General features: G+C 44.1%; 2 protein-coding genes across 4 annotated transcripts in view; one reads left to right on the top strand and one right to left on the bottom strand.

Moving 5' to 3' along the window:
* The window catches only part of XRCC6 (X-ray repair cross complementing 6), a 24,201-nt gene extending 10,418 nt beyond the window's left edge, over positions 1-13,783 (bottom strand). The window contains exons 1-6 of one of the 2 annotated variants that reach the window (XM_081085165.1): positions 12,906-13,783; positions 12,256-12,346; positions 8,821-8,933; positions 4,897-5,035; positions 4,392-4,646; positions 3,577-3,760 (exon numbers count right to left, since the gene is read on the bottom strand). In XM_081085165.1, coding sequence (XP_080941291.1) covers positions 3,577-3,760; positions 4,392-4,646; positions 4,897-5,035; positions 8,821-8,933; positions 12,256-12,331 — 767 coding nt within the window. In that variant the 5' untranslated portion in view covers positions 12,332-12,346; positions 12,906-13,783. Of the gene's footprint in view, positions 1-3,576; positions 3,761-4,391; positions 4,647-4,896; positions 5,036-8,820; positions 8,934-12,255; positions 12,347-12,905 lie in introns of those variants that run through there. The other variant, XM_081085166.1, reaches the window with a different exon arrangement.
* The window catches only part of DESI1 (desumoylating isopeptidase 1), a gene marked incomplete at its 5' end in the record, with an annotated part of 21,660 nt that continues 13,348 nt past the window's right edge, over positions 13,155-21,466 (top strand). The window contains one exon of one of the 2 annotated variants that reach the window (XM_081085167.1): positions 13,155-13,505. In XM_081085167.1, the coding sequence (XP_080941293.1) occupies positions 13,418-13,505 (88 nt within the window). The remainder of the gene's footprint in view (positions 13,506-21,466) is intronic. The other variant, XM_081085168.1, reaches the window with a different exon arrangement.

The following is a 21,466-nucleotide window of genomic DNA, read 5'->3' as shown; positions in this document are numbered from 1 at the left end:
ATCTCTCTCTCCCTCTCTCTTCCTCTCTGAAATCAATAAAAATATATTTTTTAAAAAAGTGAAAATACAACATATCAAAAGGTACAGGATGCAGCTAAAAAGTGTTCAAAGGAAATTTATGGCTTTAGAGATCTTTATCAAAAAGGAGGAGAGAATCAGATTAATAACCCAATCTTTACTGTAGTGGAATGTTTAGGAGTATTGATTTTAAAGAAGAGAACATATTTAAACAAGTTACAACTAGTTCAAAGGTATATTGGTTCACATGGTGGAAAGAACACTGGGTTGGGACAGAGTCCTAACTAGAAATGTTGGCTCCTGGAGCAAGCAGCTATTATGCATCCAGATCAATTTGGTAATGTATCATGAGTACTAGTAACAGATGGCATTACTAACAACACCAACCACTTGGTGGCTTCCTATTTTAAATTATTCTGGCTGACTCAGTTAAACTCAGTTGTCTAACGGCTGCTGACAATAAATATAACCAATTAAAAAACCTGCACCATCTTCAAAGTAATTTTTTAAAATTGCCGTGTCCTCTGAATTTTAGTATCCTGGGAAAGAGCATTGGCCAATGTGGTCCACTCAGACCTCAGGCTTCAAGTGACCTTGGTTCTATTTCTATCAAATCCATTACTCCCGTACCCAGTCTTAAATTTTCACATTTATGTATTAAGGTACCTTTCGACCTTGAAAATATCATAACTCTGAGTTAAGATAAAGTTATAGCCTGACCTATGAACCAGGAGATCATGGTTCGATTCCCAATGTGGAGCGTGCAGGAGGCAGCCAATCCATGATTCTCTCTCATCATTGATGTTCCTATCTCTCTCCCTCTCTCCCTTCCTCTCTGAAATCAATAAATATATATTTTTAAAAAGTTACAGTATAACATCATAGTTTACAACCTCATGGCTTATGTCATAACTTGTCAAGGAAAATATGGAAGCTCACAGTGCAAAACAAGTTGCTTGATATGCTTAACTTCATCTGAAATGTCTTAAGGTTAATAAGTGTTATTAATGGGTAGGTTTCAATCTATTTCAAAGGGTTGTCATTAAAGATTAAATAAGTTAATTAATATATTCACAAAGAATTTAAGACAATGCCTGGCACCCAATAAACATGCAATAAAGTAATTTTACTATTTGGTTATAGCAAGAACAAGTGTAATAATTTTCTAGGTCTTCAGCCTAAAGCATTATTAGTCCTCAAACAGCTCCAGTGTATTAGTCATACCAAGTATCCTATAATGACGCTACCACAAAGTAGTAAGAATAGCTAACATTTATAAATAATTACCATGTGCCAAGCACTGTGCCTAGGTTATTCCATTTAATCATCACAGCAATCCTATAAGGAGCTCCCTTTAATTTATGCATCCTCACCAAAATGTGTAGTACCAGCATGTCAAACTCAAAGGCTAACCTGAGCCAAATAAAGGAGGCAGAGAGCCCGCAGGCCACAAGTTTGACATGCTTGCTGTAGTAGGTTTCCAAATTGTGGTAACAACATGCCGTCATTTCAGAAAGGAGGAAGAGGTAACAGGGGCTTGAGGAAAGAGAAGCAGTTCCTAGGGGGAAAGGATAGCAATGACAACACTACGACTGCGGCAATGAGTGGGGTCGTGGTTCCTTACAATGCCATGCATCCTCTAGTACAGCGGTTCTCAACCTGTGGGTCGCGACCCCTTTGGGGGTCGAACGACCCTTTCACAGGGGTCGCCTAAGACCATCGGAAAACACATATATAATGACATATTGTTTTTGTGATTCATCACTATGCTTTAATTATGTTAAATTTGTAACAATGAAAATACATCCTGCATATCAGGTATTTACATTACAATTCATAACAGTAGCAAAATTACAGTTATGAAGTAGCAATGAAAATAATTTTATGGTTGGGGGTCACCACAACATGAGGAACTGTATTAAAGGGTCGCGGCATTAGGGAGTTTGAGAACCACTGCTCCAGTAGCATACCAGGAATTCCTTGAAAACTGCTCAGAAACCACCAATGGTCATATTCCTCTGTATTGAGGAAACTAGTCAAAAAATGAAAGCCTGATGCTCTTAAGAAATGCCAAGGCGCCCTTAGGATTCCAATGCCAAAGTTCTCTAAAAAGAGATAATCTGCCCTAACCGGTTTGGCTCAGTGGATAGAGCGTCAGCCTGCGGACTCAAGGGTCCCAGGTTCGATTCCAGTCAAGGGCATGTACCTTGGTTGTGGGCACATCCCCAGTAGGGAATGTGCAGGAGGCAGCTGATTGATGTTTCTAACTCTCTATCCCTCTCCCTTCCTCTCTGTAAAAAATCAATAAAATATATTTTTAAAAAAAGAGAGAGAGCCGAAACCGGTTTGGCTCAGTGGATAGAGCATCGGCCTGCGGACTGTAAGGTCCCAGGTTCGATTCCGGTCAGGGGCATGTACCTGGGTTGCGGGCACATCTCCAGTGGGAGATGTGCAGGAGGCAGCTGATCGATGTTTCTCTCTCATCGATGTTTCTCTCTCATCGATGTTTCTGGCTCTCTATCTCTCTCCCTTCCTCTCTGTAAAAAATCAATAAAATATATTTAAAAAAAAAAAAAAAAAAAGAGAGAGAGAGAGAGATAATCTGCCCTGGCCAGTGCACTCAGTGGTTAGAGCATCGGCCTGGGCACCAAAGGGTTTTGGGTTCAGTTCCCAATCTGGAGGCATGCAGGAAGCAACCAGTCGATGTGTTTCTCTCACATCAATGCTTTTCTCTCTCTCTCTCTCTTTCCCTTTCACTCTCTACCCGCCCTCCTTCCCTCCCTTCCACTCTCTCTAAGAAATCAACGGAAAAGATATCCTCGCGTGAGGATTAACAAAACCAAAAAAAAAAAAGAAAAGATGACAATCTAACTATCTGGTTCCTATTGGTCTCAAGTTTATAAGAAATCAGAATAACAGAATTTTAACAATGCTAACTAACATCTATTGAGTTTTTGCTCTATACCAGGTACTATTGTTATCCCCACTTTACAGAGAAGAAAGCAGGCGATAAACTAGTGAGCGCAACTGAGGATACTGTTAGGCCTCAACTGTTTACCCCAAGAAAGTGGGGGGCTGTGTTATTTTTTGTTAATTCTCACCTGATGATATTTTTTCCATTGACTTTTAGAGAGAGTGGAAGAGAGGAAGGGAGAGAGAGAGAGAAACATCCATGTGAGAGACATATCAATTGAACACGCAACCCAGGTATGTGCCTTTGAGTGAGAATCGAACCTAAGACTTCAGTACAGGGACTGACATTCTAACCACTGAGGCACGCCGGTCAGGGCAGGGGCTGCATTATTTTGAAAAAATATACCAGCTCTTTCAAGGGAAGAAAAGCAAATAACTTATGCTGTCCTAAAATCAAGCACGTTTTTTAGGGCAGTGGTCGCCAACCTTTTGGACCTCATGGACCACCGGTCGGCGACCACTGCTTTAGAGGAACCCAGTGAGGCACGGGCACCGCCCAGAGTTAAGCAGCCAGGGAGATCAAAGCTACGCATGACTGATGATGTTAGAGGACTTAGGGCCAGTTGGCGCAGGCTCAGTGCCCACCTGCTGAGTGGGCGCTTCCTGGTCTCCTTGGCTCGGACCTTCCTCAACAGGTCTTCTAGCTTGCTCGACTCCTTGAAGTGAACCCCTAGGTCCTCATCCTCTGCTGTGCTGATGACATCTCTGTAGAATAAGGATATGTCAAAGCCTCCACGTTTCTTCAGGTGCATCAAGTCAAGAAAGATACCTGGGGAAAGGACAGACACAAGTGAGGGGAAACAATTTTCAGCAAGACATTTTTGCAGTTAAGTTCAAATATGCTTTTTAAAGATCCCAAAGAGCCTGGCTGGTGTGGCTCAATGATTGAGCATTGACCTTTGAACCAGAAGGTCACGGTTCAATTCCTGGTCAGGTTTGAGGGCTCAATTTCCAGTAAGGGGGCCTAAGGGAGGCAGCCAATCAAAGATTCTCTCTCATCATTGATGTTTCTATCTCTCCCTCTCCCTTCCTGTCTCTGAAATCAATAAAAAAATTAAAAATAATAAATAAATAAAAATCCCAAAGAACTAGGCTGATTATTAACATTTTGGGAATTAGAGAAAGTGGCTAAGGGAGCCAGCTGTACAATGACTTCGGACAACATATTCAAATAACTGCCATTCACAGTAGCATTAAAATCAAGAAAATCTTGCTCCAGTAGAGTCCTTTAGACTGCTAATGGCCTGCCCATTTTCACTGGGAATGTTACACAAGGGTCTCCTCCAGCTGCATGTTATTCTTTCATTTGACTCTGAATGGTGAAAAGCAAATGTTTGACATCAGCTATACAGAAGCAATAAAATTAAGTGCCAATTTAAAAGAACGGGGGAAATACCAACCTGTGTCACGGAGATCCCCAGCTTTGGTCCTGGCCCGGCTGGCTTTGGCACTGTCGTTGCCATGGGGGTCATCTTCATTGGTGAACAGCATGATCCTCTTATGGCTCATCTTGAACTGGACATCGCTAAAGAGGTTGGCACAGACCCACAGCACTTCACTTAGTGAGTAGTCACATCCATAGCCGATCAGGTCTTGGAAATGTTTCTGTCCCTGCTGCCCCTTAAACTGAGCGAGCTCTAACACTCGTTTAGCACCTGATCAGAGACAGGGAGTCAAATGGGCAGAAAAGTCAGTGTCAGTGGACACCTTTACAAGACCAATGGAAGGGCCTAAGGTCCATTTGTCACTACACTGTTTAACCCATACAGCAAAAGTCCACATTCTAAGAAGAGCCCCCTAGTGCAGGAAAGCATACTCTTAGTCAAGGTGTCATCTGCTGCCTTCTCCACATCTCTTTGTTCAGGGAAAACATGTAAGGGAAAAGTTAATCTTAGAAACACTGACCTGGATTATCCAGCTCCTGTAAGACATAAATATTTTTGAAATTCACTGAGTTTTTGTCCTTCTTGGTACCATAGAACACCACTGCCAAGAGATCTCGATCACTGCTTATGATTTTACTGGTGTACACACTCTGGATACACTGGAAAAATAAAAACAAAAATTCAATTAATGTTTAACTACTTAGCACTAAACTTAGACTCCATAAGTGCCTGGCACATATCGGTGCTTGATATATATTTGCTGAATGTATACATGGCATTAGAATAAGGTATGACCTCTACCTTCAGGAAATTCATGAATCAGGGAGAGTGATGGGCAGATATATTACACTATAACAAAAGCAGAGTGCAGTAAGTATATAATAGAAGTATAAGCAGTCCTTATCGTAAGAAATCAGAAATTTAAAACATGCATATACTCAGGGAGGAAACTGCTATATGGGAAAAGCCCAGTAATGGAATCAAAAAACCTGGGTATTAGTCTCACTGATGTCACACACTAACTGGCTGGGTTTTGGTCAGGCCACTGACCTTTCCTCAAGTAGCTTGATACTAAGAAACAGAATTTACATTTATAAAATAATTATTTGTATAAAAGGTTTAAGCTAACAATAAGTATATGTGACCTGAAAAAAAGTCCTAACTACTAACAGCATTTTCTACAATACAATTTGCTTAATGACACAATTAAAAACATCAGTATACCAGGAGAGTCTAGCTACCTATTGAAACTAATGTCAGCACCAGGTCAATCGGTGTCTCTGAAGAGTTGGTCTGTCCTGGCAGCCTGTTTAATTCTGGGGACACTGACAAAGTTAAGTTTCTGAATCTGCAAAGCTGGGGAATAAACCAGCATGGTGACCCCTCTATGTCCTGCCTGAGCTTCTCAGCAGCCTTCCTCCACAGCAATTCCCTCGTTAAATGCAGAACTTACAGTGTTACTCATTGACAATAATCTGCAGGCAAGTAGTCATTTCTCCAAACACTTCCATCTATTTTTTGAGCAGTCTATAAATACTTACAAAAACTTGGTGAGGCCTTCTTATAAAGAAATAAAAACACACACAAAAGAAAACTAACATCAAATTACAGAAAACGTTTTTTCATTGCTTCTTATCAAATACACGAGACTCTAGAGCAGGGGTCCTCAAACTTTTTAAACAGGGGGCCAGTTCACTGTCCCTCAGACCGTTGGAGGGCTGGACTATAGTTTTAAAAAAAACTATGAACAAATTCCTATGCACATTGCACATATCTTATTTTGAAGTAAAAAAACAAAACGGGAATAAATACAATATTTGTATTTGCATGTGGCCCGCAGGCCGTAGTTTGAGGACCTCTGCTCTAGAGGCCTGGTGCACAAATCCGTGCATGGGTGGGGTCCCTCAGCCTGGCAGATCAGGGTTGATCAGGGCTGGCTGGCTGGGGGAGGGACTGCAGGAGGTTGGCTGTGGGAGCGCACTGACCACCAGGGGGCAGATGCTCAACGCAGAAGCTGCCCCCTGGTGGTCAGTGCGTGTCATAGCAACTGGTCAGTCGTTCAGTCATTGGTCGCTTAGGCTTTTATGTATTGACTATGCTCATCTGTGAATGTCTCACATATTCGCTACATAATACTACATTTTCTTCTGGGTTCTTTAGGCATCAAGGGTTCCTCGAACCCTTTGAAACTACATGTAGAACTGTGAGTGTGTCTTTCTGGGGAGAGGGACATAGTTCTCATCACATTGTAAAGAGAGGGCTGTGATCCCAAAAAGGTTAAAGCAATGCTCCTCCAAGAGTGACCTCCAAACCAGCAACATCAGCACCACCTGGGAACTTGCTGGAAATGCCAATTCTTAGTCCCGGCTCTAGACCCACAGAATCTGGGGAAAAGCCCCGCAGTCCATGCTAACAAGCCCCTGCAGCTGACTCTGATGTAGGTTAAAGTTTGAAAATCACTGCTTTAAAGTTAAGGATTGATTTTTATTAATTCTGTTTCTGTTTTTTTTTTAAATATATTTTATTGATTTTTTTACAGAGAAGAAGGGAGAGTTAGAAACATCGATGAGAGAGAAACATCGATCAGGTGCCTCCTGCACATCTCCCACTGGGGATGTGCCAGCAACCCAGGTACATGCCCTTGACCGAAATCGAACCCGGGACCCTTGAGTCCGCAGGCTGACGCTCTATCCACTGAGCCAAACCGGTTTCGGCTAATTCTGTTTTTAAATGCCAAGATATTCTGATCTGCCAAATGCAAGAGCTGCCTGTATACAAATTAGAACATGAGAAGCTCGTTTGGTTCCAAACTCTAAAAATATGAGACCTAAGATATACAATAAATGTTTAGAAATTCTTTTCTATGAAGTGACCTTTTTAATTGAAGTGTAATTCATATAACAAAGTAAATCATTTTAAAGTGAGCAATTCAGTTGTATTTAGTAAATTTACAATGTTGTGTGACCACCACCTCCATCTAGTTCCAAAATATTTTCACCACCTCCACAGCAAACGCCATATCCATTGCACCATCGCTTCCCATTCCCCCCCCCTCCCCCACCCCCCCCCACCCCCCGCCCAGGAACGACCAACCTGCATTCTCTATGGATTATCTAGTCTACATTTCATTTGTCTGGCTTCTTTCACTTACTATGTTTTCCATGTCCATTTACCTTGTGGCATGTATCAGTTGTTTCATTTCTTTCTATGCCTGAGTAATACTACGATGTAGGTATAAGCATTATGTTTATCCACTTCAAAATGTTTTGGAATGAGACAGAAGTGGTGGTTACACAACATTGTGAATGACTAAATACCTTCGAACTGTACACTTTAGAAAGGTTAATTTTGTTATGTGAACTACACCTCATTTTAGAAAACTAAACTAGCCCTGGCCAGGTGCTCAGTTGGTCGGAACGTCGTCCTGTACACCAGAAAGGTTGCTGGTTCCATCCCCAGTCAGGGCACATGGGCTGGAGGCAGCCAATCAATGGTTCACTCTCACTCTCTCCCTTCCTCTCTCTCTAAAAATCAATACAAATATTTTTTTTAAGTTTAAAAAATATTTTTTAAAAAACAAACTAATTCTCACAATGTGATATGGAAGATACTATTATTCTCTCCATTTCACAGATGAGAAAACAGATACCAAAAGGTTGGGCAACTCTTTGAACATTAAACACCAGACAGTTATATTAAGTGGCAGAATCAGGATCTGAGTACCTGATTCTGTTGGGTATACACCTGGGAGAATTGCTGGGTCAGATTGTAATTCTATATTGAATTCTGAGGAACTGCCAAGCTGTTCTGCACAGCAGCTGATCCATTTTACATTCCCACTATCAATATATGAGGCTTCTAGTTTCTCCACATCCTTCTTATTTTCCTTTTTTTTTTTTTTGTAATTATATCCATCCTAGTGGGTGAGATATCTCATTGTGGTTTTGATCTGCATTACTCTAATGACTAAAGATGTTCAGAATCTTGTGTTTGTTGGCTATTTGCATATCTTTAGAGGCATATTTATTCAAGTCCTATGCCCATTTTTTAACTGGGTTTTCTGTCTTTTTGTTGTAATAATCTTTTTCAACCACAGGTAACACCCAACTTCTAAATATCACTTACAAGAGGACTCATTTCCATACAATAATTGCTGGAATGTCCTCTCTTACGCTATGCTCCCATCTCTACAGAAGGAGAAGCCCATTTCTACTACCAGGACTAATGCCAAAGGTGGGAGCAATGTATTCCTAGTGTCCGGAGTTCAAACCCAGAATTAAATGGGCCTGTTCTCCAACACTGCCACACTTTTACACATAGCCATCTGGGGAGGCTAACCACCATTTATCATTCACAAACAAAATTTTCACACAGAGCCCATATTTTTAAAAGCAGTGTTAATACTTTGGGGTTTTGTTTGTTTTAAATAAAAAGGTAGTCTTACCTGGATGCTCATGTCAAAAGGAGTCATTTCATCTTCACCTTCTGATTTAAACATGGCCCTAGAAGCATCAACCAAAAAAATCAAACTATCTCTTCCTGAATATGTGTATTCTCCTACAGGGGGGAAAAAAAAGGAAGGAAATGCTTGCCCTTGTGTTCATATTTATCATGTTTATTATTTAAATAGGACACATAAAGAAAAGCCCATTAAGCAGAAGTATAGCCTGATGAATTATTATAAGACTAGAGGCCCAGTGCATGAATTTGTGCAGGGGTGGGGTCCGGCTGGCCCACCTCGATCAGGGCTATCGGGCCGGGCCAGCCTGTGGGGAGGGGCCATGGGCAGTTGGCGGGCTGGCCCTGCCCCCAATTGGGGTGCGGGGGAGGGGGGTAGCGATCGGGGGTGTAGGGGGGGGTGGCACGGGAGGTTGGCTGGCCAGCCCTGCCCCCTGGTCAAACTCCTGGTTGAACTCCACATCAAGGGGACAATTTGCATACTAGCCTTTTATTATATAGCATGAACACCCTTAAAACCACTACCCACAGTGAATCTTACCAGTCACCCAGAAGCCCTCTCCATGTTCCCTCCCAATTACAATGCTGAGCCTCCTCCTGATAGCATTGTCATTTAACCTAGTTATGAATAACGGGAAAGGAGCAAAGGGAAGGCCAAATATGGGCATGCGATTTGTGCAGCTTTGCCAGGAAGCTGCGGTTTAGATGCAGGACCAATGAAGTCTGGATGAAACGGGTAAGGTGCTTGTCTGTCAACCACACCTGGGAACAGGTCATTGGCCAGAGGAGGTGTGACCACTGCAAGCTCGGGAAGTTTTAAGATATTTAATCTCCTCAACAAAGGAGCTTGCTCTTTTGTGCTCTTGCTTGCTGAAGTTGACTCCTGGCTTGCAGAGCTCTCACATTTCTACATTCACCCAAAGGGTCACAGCCATGTGGACCCCACACACAATGGATTAATAGATTGCAACTAGCCTAATGCTAAACTGGACCCAGCTTCATACTGGAACAGAGATTTTGGATATATATTATTTTCTTAAGATAAATTTTTAAGAGGTAGAATTTCCTAGGTCAAGGTAGAATTTTGTTTAAGGCTCTTGACACATATGTCATATTGTTTTAATAAAAGATGGGTAATTAAATTTATTGTATTAAGTGGGCTTTGCTTCTACTTCTACTGAATCCCCAGCTATACAGCTTCTAGGACTGGAAGCCAATGAAAATGGGACTTTATATGCCCAAGGATGTACTGCCACAAAAACAAAGCTTTCTACCATATCTCATCCTCCCATAGGGGCCTCTGGAAATTCTTATATCAGTGGTACCCCAAGAACCCCACTCCCACTAGCAATGGAGAAGTGGGAGGATAAATCCACACATTTATCCAGTAATATTCCCAAGAGCAGCCACTATCCTGACTTCACCTCCTTGTTTTTCTCCTTTTTTTAAAAAAAATATTTTTATTGATTTCAGAGAGGAAGGGAGAGGGAGAGACAGAAACATCAATGATGAGAGAGAATCATTGATTGGCTGCCTTCTGTGTGCCCCCCACTGGGGACTGAGCTCACAACCCGGGCACGTGCCCTTGACCAGAATCAAACCCGGAACCCTTCAGTCCACAAGCCGAAGCTCTGTCCACTGAGCCAAACCGGCTAGGGCACTCCTTATTTTTCTTCATAGTTTTCTCATCCACGCAAACACTCCTACACACTAGTGGGTTTTTTTTTTAATGTTGTTGAAGCCCCGTAAGCTCTAGCTAACCCCCTCCATCGTTTGTCTCACAATGTATTTGTTGAAGAACCAGGATGTTGTGTCATGTGCAGTTGTCCGCCTTCTGGATTTTGCTGACTGCATTCTTTTGGTGTAGATAACACAGCCCTCCGTGTGTCCTACCACGGACCAGAGAGGCTCAGCACATGCCGGTTTTCTTTATTTTGGCATGGTTATATCAGGGTGATGTTGTGTTCTTCATGTCTGATGGTCTCCTTTTTTAACGCTGCTGCTTAATACAATAAATTTCATTACCCATCTTTTATTAAAACAGTATGACCATGTGTCAAGAGCCTTAAACAAAATTCCACCTTGACCCAGAAAATTCTACCTCTTAAAAATCTATCTTGCCGAAACCGGTTTGGCTCAGTGGATAGAGCGTCGGCCTGTGGACTGAAGGGTCCCAGGTTTGATTCTGGTCAAGAGCATGTACCTGGGTTGGGGGCACATCCCCAGATACAAAGAAACAGATATATGTACGTATTTAGGAAATATGCAGAATGAAGGTATATGAAGGAAATATGCAAAATGCCAAAATGCTAGTAGTAGTTGTGTTAGGGTGATAGAGTATATAGATTATAATAAATATTCTCTTTTTTCAACATTTCCTGTTTCTCAATTTTAATAAAAACATTTTAAAGTTTTCAGACTTAAACTAAATAGTATACGGATACATGTATCCCTTATTTCTCTTTCTTTGTCCTGTGTGTCAGTGTGTTGGCTGAACATATACCCCCAAACCTGGAGTTATGGTAAGGGAACGACAGCTGTAACTGCGTTGCTCATGTTTACTCTGGTTGCTGCAATTATTGTAGGAAGGCATTTTTGTATTGAGGTACTAGGATGAGTAAATCTATATTCCTGGGCCCTGGACGGGCAGCTCAGTAGGTTGGAGCATCCTCCCGTACACTGAAAGGCTTCCGGTTTGATTTCTAGTCAGGGCACATACCTCGGGTGTGGGTTCCATGCCTGATTGAGGTGCATATGGGAGGCAAATCGATCGATGTTTCTCTCTCTCTCTCTCTCTCTCTCTCTCTCTCCCTCTTCTTCTCTAAAATCAACAAAGACATAACCTAGCATGAAGATTAAAAAAACAACATGCCCTGACAGGTTTGCTCAGTGGATAGAGCGTCAGCCTGTGGACTCAAGGGTCCCAGGTTCGATTCCAGTAAAGGGCATGTGCCTTGGTTGCAGGCACATCCCCAGTGGGGGGTATGCAGGAGGCAGCTGATTGATGTTTCTCTCTCATCGATGTTTCTAACTCTCTATTCCTCTCCCTTCCTCTCTGTAAAAAATCAATAAAATATATTAAAAAACAACAACAACAGAAAACTACTTTTCCTGGAACAGGAAGAGGCTCACCTGAGCCATCTAAGGTAACAGAAGATGCCACTGCTCAGGGTCATTTACTGGAGCGCCACAGATGTCAACTAACCAGTCAGCGCCCAGCAAAAGCTCAAGCTAGAAATGCCCCATAGTCTAGAGCTGGCCGTGAATGAAAGAGCCTAGGGTAGCTCCGCAAAGTCCAAAGGGAGAAAGGTATCTGAGGTCCTCAGGAGAGGAGGGTAGGCCATTAGACAGCAAAGGACACCCAGCAGACAGGCAGGGAGGGTCTTCCACACACACAGCGGTACAGGTGACAGTCACCTACCCCCTGCTTCCGGGCCCTCCTCCTGCTCTTCTTCTTCATCGCCCTCGTTTTTGTAAAAAGACTCCCACCCTGACATGCTGGTAACGGGTCACTAGATGAAAGAAAGTTAAGTTCAGTACGAGCAAATTTAAACCTAAAAATATCAATTCCTTTGAGATCTGTTCTAAGGGCCGGTGGTTACTCGTGCGGAATGTGGACGCTGGGTCCTGCTGCCTGGAGAGCTCTCGGTCCCCGAGACCCAGAGGTGAGTGGGCATCTTTCCAGCAGCCTCGCCTTCGTTATCCCTTAAGGCGGGGGCTCAGGGTGGCCACTCTGATGGATGTGAAAGTTCCGTTCCACCATGGGCACCGTCGGGACTTGAGGGATTCCCGCTCCAGGAGGCTCGGTCCTCCAGTGGACGCATTTGTCCTCATTCCGCCCCCAAATCCCCCTCAAGTCCTCAGCCGGCCATGCCCAGTGGAGTCTCAAGTGCGGGCGGGCCTCCAAGGCCGCGCGCGTGCCACCTGCCCGGGAGGCAGGAGCGGGAACCAGAGGCTGCCTCTACACTCGGGGCGCACACCACTGGCCGACGCAGCCCTGCAGCCAGGCGAGGGGGACCCGGCCAACCCTGACCCGCCGGCAACACGCACACACGGACGCTCCCCGCCTACCTCGAGCGCAAGGAAGAGGTCGACTTGGGCTGAAGGTGGGGCGCCGGTACGCGCGGTCTCTCTTCCAATCAACGCCCTACGTCATCACGCACAGTGCGTACTTTTCCTGTCAAATGACACGCCCACTGCCACAAGCTGCTTTTCCTACAAGTCGCGAAGGAACGCCACCCAGTCCGCAAAAGCCCCGCCCTCTCCAGCGAAGCCCCGCCCCCTCCGCCGGTCAGGATGGCGTGCACATGCGCCGAAGCGCGTCCCGCCCCTGGCCCTCTTCCGCGCGGACCCCGCTCGTCCCGGCTCTGTCACCTCACAGTAGTCGTTGCCGGTGGCGGGCGGGGAGCGCGAGCGGCGTGGGGCTGCGAGCAGAGCAGGACCGCCTCTTCCCCGCCCTTCAGGCCGGGCCCAGGCTCGGTGCCCCCGCGCTCCTTCCGCTCCCCACCCCGGTGGGTACGGGAAGGTCCCAGCCGCTGCCGGGTGCCGGAGGGGCTTCGTGGCCGCGGCCGCCACGGGTCCCGATGGAGCCGTCGAATCTCTATCCGGTGAAGCTCTACGTGTACGACCTGTCCAAGGGCCTAGCCCGGCGGCTCAGCCCCATCATGCTGGGTGAGGGCGCCGGCAGTGGGCGGGAAGGGGGGCCGGCCGGCGGAGGTGCGGAGGCCTGGGCCGAGGCTCCGGGGGATGCCGTAGGGCCCAGAGGATGGAGAAAAGCCCGAGCAGAGAAGGGCGGGGTCGGGTTTGGGCCCCTGGGCCCCACGCTCCGTTTGAGTCCAGGGGTCAGGGATGGAGAGGACTCACGCCCTTCCTCATGCCTTCCGAGCCCCTGCGCCGGGAGGTGGGGCGAGCCGGCGCTGCCGCGGGTGGTTCCCTGCCTCGCCTGGCGAGCCCTCCAGCTCCGTGCTCGGCGCGGCGGTGAAGATGCCTGCCGCGTGGTGCCCCTCGCGGAGAAGGGGACACTGCGGAGATCCGCGGGTGCCCTCGGAGGGCCTGCCCTCCGTGCCGAAAGGAAGCTCTTCCCGCCGCCTCTCGGGCGGGTGGGCAGAGAAAGCTAGAGCCGCACAGGCACCCAGCGTAGCCCATCCCGCCATAGAGGGGAAGTCAGGTCCACTGCAGCCCCGATGGTAAGAGAGCAATTCCGGGGGAGGGCTGGACGCTGTTGTGCCGGTGGGATGAGTAAGGGGAGTATCTCTGTTGTGCTCCATCAGACAGCGTCACTGCCAGCCGAGAAAATCAGTGTAAATCAAACTTCGTTATAACCCAAATACCAAAACGCCTTGTGTCACGTAGAGACGGTCAGGTTTGGGATTTCAGATTTCAGGTGGTAACCGGGCAGGAAAGGGTTCCAGGAATTGAAAATTGAGCAGCTTTTGGCAACATCTATTTGAATGACTATTTTTTTCCTGGCTTATATGGAGACATTTAGAGAATGGGGGAGTTCATGTGCATAAGACGAGAGGGCAGAGGTCAAGTAAGCAAGGCCGCTTTTGAGGGCATCTTTTCAACATCCTTGAGTTTCTAATGTGTAACAGTGAGTCGAACTTAACCTCTTAACCTGGGCCATTGAATGGTTCCTATAGTCAGCTTCACCTCAGAACCACCGGGGTGCTTGTGAAAAATACAAAGACACCTTCATTTTCAACATACTTTGTTAAATGGGAATTGAAAAAAAACACCAAAGTTAGAACAGTTCTTTAAATATGCAACTGTGTGTTTCAAGCAAAGGATATAGATATACTTGCTTAGGCAAATAATTATCTGGAAGAATACAAAAGAAACGGGTAGCAGTGATAACTTAAGGAAACGTGAACTTGAAGCAGGAAGGCAGACGTGAAAGGGGGACTTGGCTATAACTTTTTTGTACCTTTTGAATTGTATACTACGTACATATATTATCTATTCCAAATAACCACGTTTTAAATACATGAATTCTAGAGCCTCGCTACACAAGTACCAAGTAAGACTTTTCTGGAGTTTTGATCCAAAATTTTGTATTTTTAAAAAAATGTTTTTATTGACTTCATAGAGAGAAAAAAACATTGATGAAAGAGCAATATCAACTGGCCGCCTCCCACACATTTCCTCAGACACAGCTCCTACTGGGGATGGAGCCCACAACCCAGGCATGTGCCCTGACCGGAACCAACCAGCGCCCTCCTGGTGCAAGGGACAATGCACAGAGAGGTCACTGGTTGGATTCCTGGCTTGATCCCTGGTAGGGGCCGGTCAGGAGGCAGCCCATCGATGTTTCTCTCTTGCATTGTTTCTATCCTTCTCCCTTCCTCTCTCTCTAAAATCAATAAAAAACATTTTTTAATATACTTTTATTGATTTCAGAGAGGAAGGGAGAGAAACATCAATGATGAAAGAATAATTGGTTGGCTGCCTCTTGCTTGCCCCTTATTGGGGATCGAGGCCCCAAACCCAGGCATGTGCTCTGACCAGGAATCAAACCCTGATCTCCTGGTTCATAGGTCGATGCTCACACTGACTGGGCAATAAAAACATATTTTTAAAAAATAAAATAAAAAGCTCCTCAGATAATATATGTAGCTTATCAATTATTAGACAGACATTGAGCCTAGATTGTTAAAATTACTAAGGCAGCTCCGGCCAGGGGGCTCAGTTGGTTAGAGCATTGTCCCATGCCCCAGAAGGTCACTGGTTAGATTCCCAGTTAGGGCACACACCTAGGTTTCAGATTCAATCCTGGATCGGGGCATGTACATGTATGGGAGACAACTGATTAAAGTTTCTCTATCTCCCCTCTCCTCCTCCTCCCCCTCTCCCTTCCTCTCTCTCGCTTTCTCTCTCTCTAAAAAATTAGTAAACATATACAAGGGTGAAGATTAAATAAAAAAGATTAGTAAAGCAAATCTGAAAGCAAAACTGACAAAGTCACTTGGGGAGGGTGCTAGTTTCGAAGATGATTGCATCAGTCAAATTCTAAACTTCTTGGAATAGAGCCATTTGGTTAGTTTGATCATAGTGAGGCATTAAATATTTCCTAGACCCAAAAATAAAAGCCTCTCCCTTTATAATGTTTGTTGTTTTTTCTATTACCTAATAGTTATTGATTTTAGCTGAAAGGGTCCTTACAGATCATTGCTTCATAATTCATTCAGCAGGTATTTATTGAGTGCCTACTACATGCCATTTCTGTGTTAAACTTAACTAAGGATGACAAAATCAGCAAAGATACTCTGTCATCATGGAGCTATTTAGTGAGAAGACATTAAAAATAAATAAGCAGCCGAAACCGGTTTGGCTCAGTGGATAGAGCGTCGGCCTGCGGACTGAAAGGTCCCAGGTTCGATTCCGGTCAAGGGCATGTACCTGGGTTGCGGGCACATCCCCAGTAGGAGATGTGCAGGAGGCAGCTGATCGATGTTTCTAACTCTCGATCTCTCTCCCTTCCTCTCTATAAAAAATCAATAAAATATATTAAAAAAAAATAAAATAAATAAATAAATAAGCAAATAAAATAATTAAAAATGGTGATAAGTGCTGGGCTGTGCAGGAAGCAAACTGGGTGCTGAGAAAAGACATAAGGAGACCTACTTCAAGGGTTATCGGGAGTAGTGACTTTTTTTTATTATTATTATTGACTTTTTTTTTGGAGTCGGGGAGGGAAGAGAGAGAGAGGGAGAGAAAGAAACATTGGTTTGTTGTTCTACTTATTGATGCACTCACTGGTTGATTCTTGTATGTGCCTTGACCAGGGATCGAACCTACAACCTTGGCATGTCAGGACAATGCTCTAACCAGCTGAGCCACCGGCCTGGTGGGAGTAGTGACTTTTTAAGTTGGGAATTTAACGATGAGGAAGAAGTAGCCAAATTTAATGATCTCTCTCTCTTTTCACCTTTTTTTCCATTTTGCTTTTATGCCTTTTACAAAAGTAATGAAGACAAGGGTTATCAAAGCTAACAGTCAATACTTTCTAGATTTGAACACTTAGGAGAAATGGGCATTGCCTTACTGGTTCATCCCATCCAGACATCACTAACCTTAAAGTTGGGTATGTTCTAGTTCTATTAATAGCCGTATATTTATTTCCCATTCCTAAATATATATGAACCTCTAGAAAATCAATTTGTTTCCTGACTTCTAGGAGCATGTTAATACCCAGCTTCTATTGAAAGCTTACCATGTGCCAGACCCTTTTTCTGAGAACTTTGCCTGTGTTCTAATCCTCACCACGATTTTGTGAGATGTGTCCTGTTATTACCTCCAATTTTCAGTTGAGGCAGAGCTGGGTTATGAACACAGGCACACTGACTTCCAGAGCTCATGTTCTCAGTTGCTTTATTATTACCACTCTACTGTGTGATGTTTTCCCTTATAATTGATGCAAAGTAGGTACCTTGTTCATGTTTGTAAAGGCATCTTTGGCCAAGCATTTCATTTGAATGAGTTAAAAATCTGGGCTCAATGTGTATATGCCATTCATAATCATCGATCTGTGATCATCCCTCTTTAGCTTTAATTTTCCCAAACTAAATTAATGTGACCTCATCGCAGTGCCCTCTTATTCTTATGGCAGTTCCTCATTATAAGACCTCCCATCTAGCCCTAGCCAGTTTGCTCAGTGATTAGAGCGTCTACATACTGACGGAAAGGTCTTGGGTTCAATTACGGTCAAGGGCACATACCTCTGTTGCAGATTCAATCCCCAGCCCCCGCACTTGTGGGAGGCAACCAGTGGATGTGTCTCACATGGATGCTTCTGTTTCTCCTCCTCCCTTCCATGGTCTTTCTAAAAATGTCAATGAAAAAAATATTTTCCGGTGAGGATTAACAACAATAAAAAGACCCCGTCTAGCTCTGTGACAGTCATGGTTGGAATAAAGCCCAATGTCATTCTCTCCTGAAATATGCAGACTAGACAGTACCCCGTCTCCTTGCTTCCAGTCCCCTAGAATGCTTTCCATGAGGGTATTCCTGTTCCAGTTCCGCAGTCACCGTGAAAATGATCCCAAAACTGTCCTTAGTGTGTTTTGTTTTTTTTTTAATATATTTTATTGATTTTTCACAGAGAGAAAGGGAGAGAGATAGAGAGTTAGAAACATCGATGAGAGAGGAACATCGATCAGCTGCCTCCTGCACATCTCCCACTGGGGGATGTGCCTGCAACCCAGGTACATGCCCTTGACCGGAATCGAACCTGGAACCTTTCAGTCCGCAGGCCGACGCTCTATCCACTGAGCCAAACCGGTTTCGGCCTTAGTGTGCTTTTTTTAAAAATATATATATTTTATTGATTTTTTACAGAGAGGAAAGGAGAGGGATAGAGAGCTAGAAACATCGATGAGAGAGAAACATCGATCAGCTGCCTCCTGCACACCTCACACTGGGGATGTGCCCGCAACCAAGGTATATGCCCTTGTCTAGAATTGAACCTGGGACCTTTCAGTCCGCAGGCCGACGCTCTATCCACTGAGCCAAACCAGTCAGGGCTTGTCTGCTCTTTAAATTTCTTGACTTTTCTATGCTAAAGTACATAGAGATAAATACAGAGGGTGTGGATTTTTTAAATTATAGTAAAAGGTACTTTATATTTGTTGATTGTTTTTGTACAGCTACATATCCTGAGGTCACATTTATTTTTCCTTACAAGCCTATCTTAAAGTTGTTCTCAAGTTTAAAGACAGGGATGTGGGGGCGGAATATATATATAGTAATGAAAGACATGAACTCTGCCTCCCAGGAGTTCATTTCACTAAAAATAATGCATGTATGCATGCAGTAGCATAAAAGATTATGATTAGATGCCAAAATCATCTGTGAGTGAGTGGTGAAGCAATTATCATAAGCCTTGAAAGAAGGGAGAGGGCATGGTGGGCTGGATGTGTCAGAGAGAACAGCAAGTACCTTGAGCTCCTGGAGTGCAGACTCTGTCTCATTCCTCTGTGTGTCCCCAGTGGCCAGTCAGAGCTAGTGCTCAATAAATATTATAGGAATGAGTGAGACTTGAAGATTACGTAGAATTTATTTGAAGCTGAGGGTTTTTTTAATGTTTTGATGCCATCTATTGTGTTTTGTTTTAGATTTTTATTATTCATTGTGTAAACTTTTTTATAACCAGCTAATGAATTAATTTAGTGATCATGCAATTTCTTTATGGCAAAAGGAAAATGGATGTGGCTTACAAGGCCCTTTGTGATCTAGCTCCTGCTTTTCCTCCTACCCTCACTTGAACACACTGATGTGATCCTTTGTCAGCTGGGTTCCACAGGAGAATAAAGCCCTACGGAAGCGGATCTAAGGGACTATTTTCTCATTCTCCCAATAGCTACCAAGTGGTAAAGGGCTGCTATACCCCCTGTCAGGGATACTTCCCCCATCTCTTGGCCTGGCTAACTTCTACTCAGGTCTCACCTAAAATGTCACTTCCTCCGGGAAACTTTCCCTGAACCCCAGCCCCCAAATCTTGGTGATGTGTCCCTATTGTATGCTGATAACATCCTCTATTCTCCTTTAATAACATTCATCATCCTATTTTATAATTGTTTGTTTTCTCATCTATGTCCACACCCACCCCAACTGGACTGGAAGCCTCATTGGGGCAGGAACTCTCAATTGTATCTCTGGAGTCTAACAGTGCTTGGTGCTCAATAAATACAAACTGAGAAGAATAAACTGATTTTTTTTAAGTTAACGTTAACCCCTTCATATTGCTGGTAATCTGGCAAATGACTGAGCCAACCAGCAGATGAAAACACTGTCAGTTAAAAACACTTTGACACTGCCCAGATTCCAGCTATGAACCAGGAGGTCACAGTTCAATTCCCGTTCAGGGCACATGTCTGAGTTCCGGGTTTAATCCCCATGGTGGAGGCATGCAGGAGGCAGCCGATGAATGGTTCTCTCTCATCATTGATGTTTCTACCTCTCTCCCTCTCCCTTCCTCTCTGAAATCAACAAAAATATATATATATATTTAAACCAACACTTTGTCACTGGGGCTACATTTGATTTGCACATGGAACCCGTCACCATCATCCATGTTGTACTTATTAATAGACATTTATTTAGCACCAGCAGTATACCAGCTGCTGGACTTGAACACATCTTACAACTAGCATGTATATCTATCTGAACAAGCTCCATCTATCTTAATTGATGAGGAAGTGGATGGAATATTTTCTTCTTGACTTTTTTTTTTAAATCCTCACCTGAGGATATTTTTTCCATTGATTTTTAGAGAAAATGGGAGGGAGGGGGAAAGAGAGAGAGAGAGAGAGAGAGAGAAATGTTGATGTGAAAGAGACACATCAATCAGTTGTCTCCTGCATGCTCCCTGACCGGGGTTGGGGATCGAACCTGCAACCCAGGTACATGCCCTTGACTGGGAATTGAACCCTCGACCCTTCGGTGCGTGGGCTAATGCTCTAACCACTGAGACATTGGCCAGGGCTCTTCCTGACTTTTATATATTCACTTTATTCTTACCATCAGTAGAAGGCTGACTAATGCGGACCTCACTTTTTTGTTATTCATGATGAAAAACAAGGCTGATATCCATGTCTTCCATTTGTTTTCATGTGCATAATTCATAGGCCTCAAAATCAGTGCCCTGGAAATGCTAACAAGCTTGGAAACATGCAGTCACCTGACCCACCTGCTCTCCAGCTTGCTGAGGAAATCCTAGTGGGAAAATAATCTGCTTTCTGTAATGTGCTGATATCCACTGAGCCTACTTCATCGTCCCAAAATGGCCTTGTGCCCTAATTCAGTCTCAAACCACCACCTCCTCCTCCCACCCCAGTCTAGCCAAAACCATTTAAGGATCAGTCCAGCCCCACTTCCCGTTGCCTGTCACCCTGTGCAGGAGGCCATTCTCTTCCTCCTGAGAGCAGGATGCCAAGTGGCTACCGTTTCTGTCTGAGCTGCTCCAACAAGTACATCATCCTAGCGTGCTTTCCCTCGTTTTTATGCTGGGCAAACCATGGGTCCTTAATAAATGTCGATAAATATTTGCCCTACACTACCTTGTATAGATGTGTGAGAGTAAGGATAACTATGAAGCACTTTAAATTAAGAAAATATGTAAATCTACTCAGCCAATTTTAAATGTTCTTTTTGGCTCCACATGTTTGGCAGTTGGATTAATAAATAAAAGAATGGATAAGAGGATTTTTTTATACTCCCAATCACCATTCTATGAATGGATGAGATCTTGAATGTTCCTTGATGTAGTTGAATAAGAAGGAAGTGTTATGGCCAGCTTACAGGCAAATTTAGTGATCGATACAGAGACTAAAGATCAAAAGAATAAAGTAGGGTTTGTATCTTTTCAACTTTTGAATTGTTTTCAAGTATTAAATAAGTGACGGTGATCTCTGAAGTCCCTCTCTAAAACTCCATTCTCTTAGTAAGGCTGGGTTAGAACTAATGTGTCTGTCCAGCTGTCTTCCTGGGTCATTGAGCATGGGCATCAGAGAGGGCAGTGGCAGACTCAGTGCAGTATGCCAAGGTTGTAACGTCATTTGAATAACCAGCCAGGGCAGTTAAGATTGGGGTTAAGAACTTTGGCCTCAATAGCACTGGGTGTGTCAACCCACAGG

Source organism: Myotis nattereri (genome assembly GCF_964212035.1).
Source record: "Myotis nattereri genome assembly, chromosome: 2".
In the NCBI taxonomy this organism is placed as follows: domain Eukaryota; kingdom Metazoa; phylum Chordata; class Mammalia; order Chiroptera; family Vespertilionidae; genus Myotis; species Myotis nattereri.
Note: the sequence above shows the minus strand (reverse complement) of the source record. Positions and strands in the feature narration are given on the sequence as shown.